This window comes from Chaetura pelagica, unplaced genomic scaffold (assembly GCF_000747805.2).
Source record: "Chaetura pelagica isolate M959 unplaced genomic scaffold, ChaPel_1.0 scaffold221, whole genome shotgun sequence".
NCBI classification, from domain to species: domain Eukaryota; kingdom Metazoa; phylum Chordata; class Aves; order Apodiformes; family Apodidae; genus Chaetura; species Chaetura pelagica.
The window spans coordinates 2,499,312-2,500,233 of record NW_009952533.1 but is presented as its reverse complement, the minus strand read 5'-3'; the positions used below and the strand labels follow the sequence as shown (position 1 = coordinate 2,500,233).

The 922-nt window shown below is 52.0% G+C and overlaps 1 protein-coding gene across 1 annotated transcript in view; it reads right to left on the bottom strand.

Annotated features, from left to right (window-relative positions):
• Nucleotides 1-922, bottom strand: part of LARP1B (La ribonucleoprotein domain family, member 1B) — a 33,077-nt gene extending 32,155 nt beyond the window's left edge. Inside the window, exons 1-2 of the mRNA XM_010008980.1 lie at nt 805-922; nt 11-211 (exon numbers count right to left, since the gene is read on the bottom strand). Coding sequence (XP_010007282.1) covers nt 11-211; nt 805-922 — 319 coding nt within the window. The remainder of the gene's footprint in view (nt 1-10; nt 212-804) is intronic.

The window sequence follows — 922 nt, the reverse complement described above, 5'->3', positions numbered from 1 at the left end:
CGGGCGGGGCCTGCGGGCACTCCCGGCGCGGAGCCGCCTCCCGCCTCGTTCCGCGCCCGCGGAAGCTCCGCTTGCGCCTGCACCGGCCCCCCAAGAAAGCACCTGCTCCCGCAGCGCTCACCCCGGGTGCTGGGGGTGAAAAACCTGGTGAAAAGCTTCACATTCAGCTGTTCCGGCACCCCTGGTTGGAACCGCACCGCGCTGACCTTGCCTTAATCAAAAAGCGGGGGCGGGGGAAAGTGTACTGAGGTGCACGATGCCAAGAGGGCAGGCACCGAAAGGCGCCCAGAACCGAGCCCAGCCGCACACCCCGCCCTCGGAAACACAAACACACACGCACAGCAACTCGGCAACCCTCGCTGCTGGAAAAAAAAAATAAAAAAAAATAAAATAAAAATTAAAAAATTAAATCACCCAGCTGGCTTAAAGTGAGCACACGTCTCAGTTTTGAAAACCTCATTAGAATCTGCGATAGTTTCTGTGTGTTGTTTTTTTAAATATCAAGTTAAAGTGAAAAATATCAAATAAATATCAAGTTCAAAGTGAAACTGGCTGCCTGAGTGGAAGGCCAAAATGAAACAGGTGGAGAGGAACACACAGCACAGGATACAGCAGCAGCTGTGCTCCTGCTCTCCTGTACAGACACACCCAATTAAAGATGATTTAAACTCTCGAGTGATCCAACCAGGCTCTCCAAACACAGTAGGAGGATGAACACGTTTGGTTGAAGGGGACTTAACAGGTTCAGCACTTCCAGTAGCACACGAGACTTAGAACATGTTCAATAGGCACGCGAGAACACACCTGGGTCCAGGTAGCAAGGGAACCACATATCATTTAGGCACTGCAGCAGTGGGGTATCCTCACTGTCACACCACAACTGCTCTGCCTTTCTGCTTTCTGCCAAAGAGCTCCCAGACAT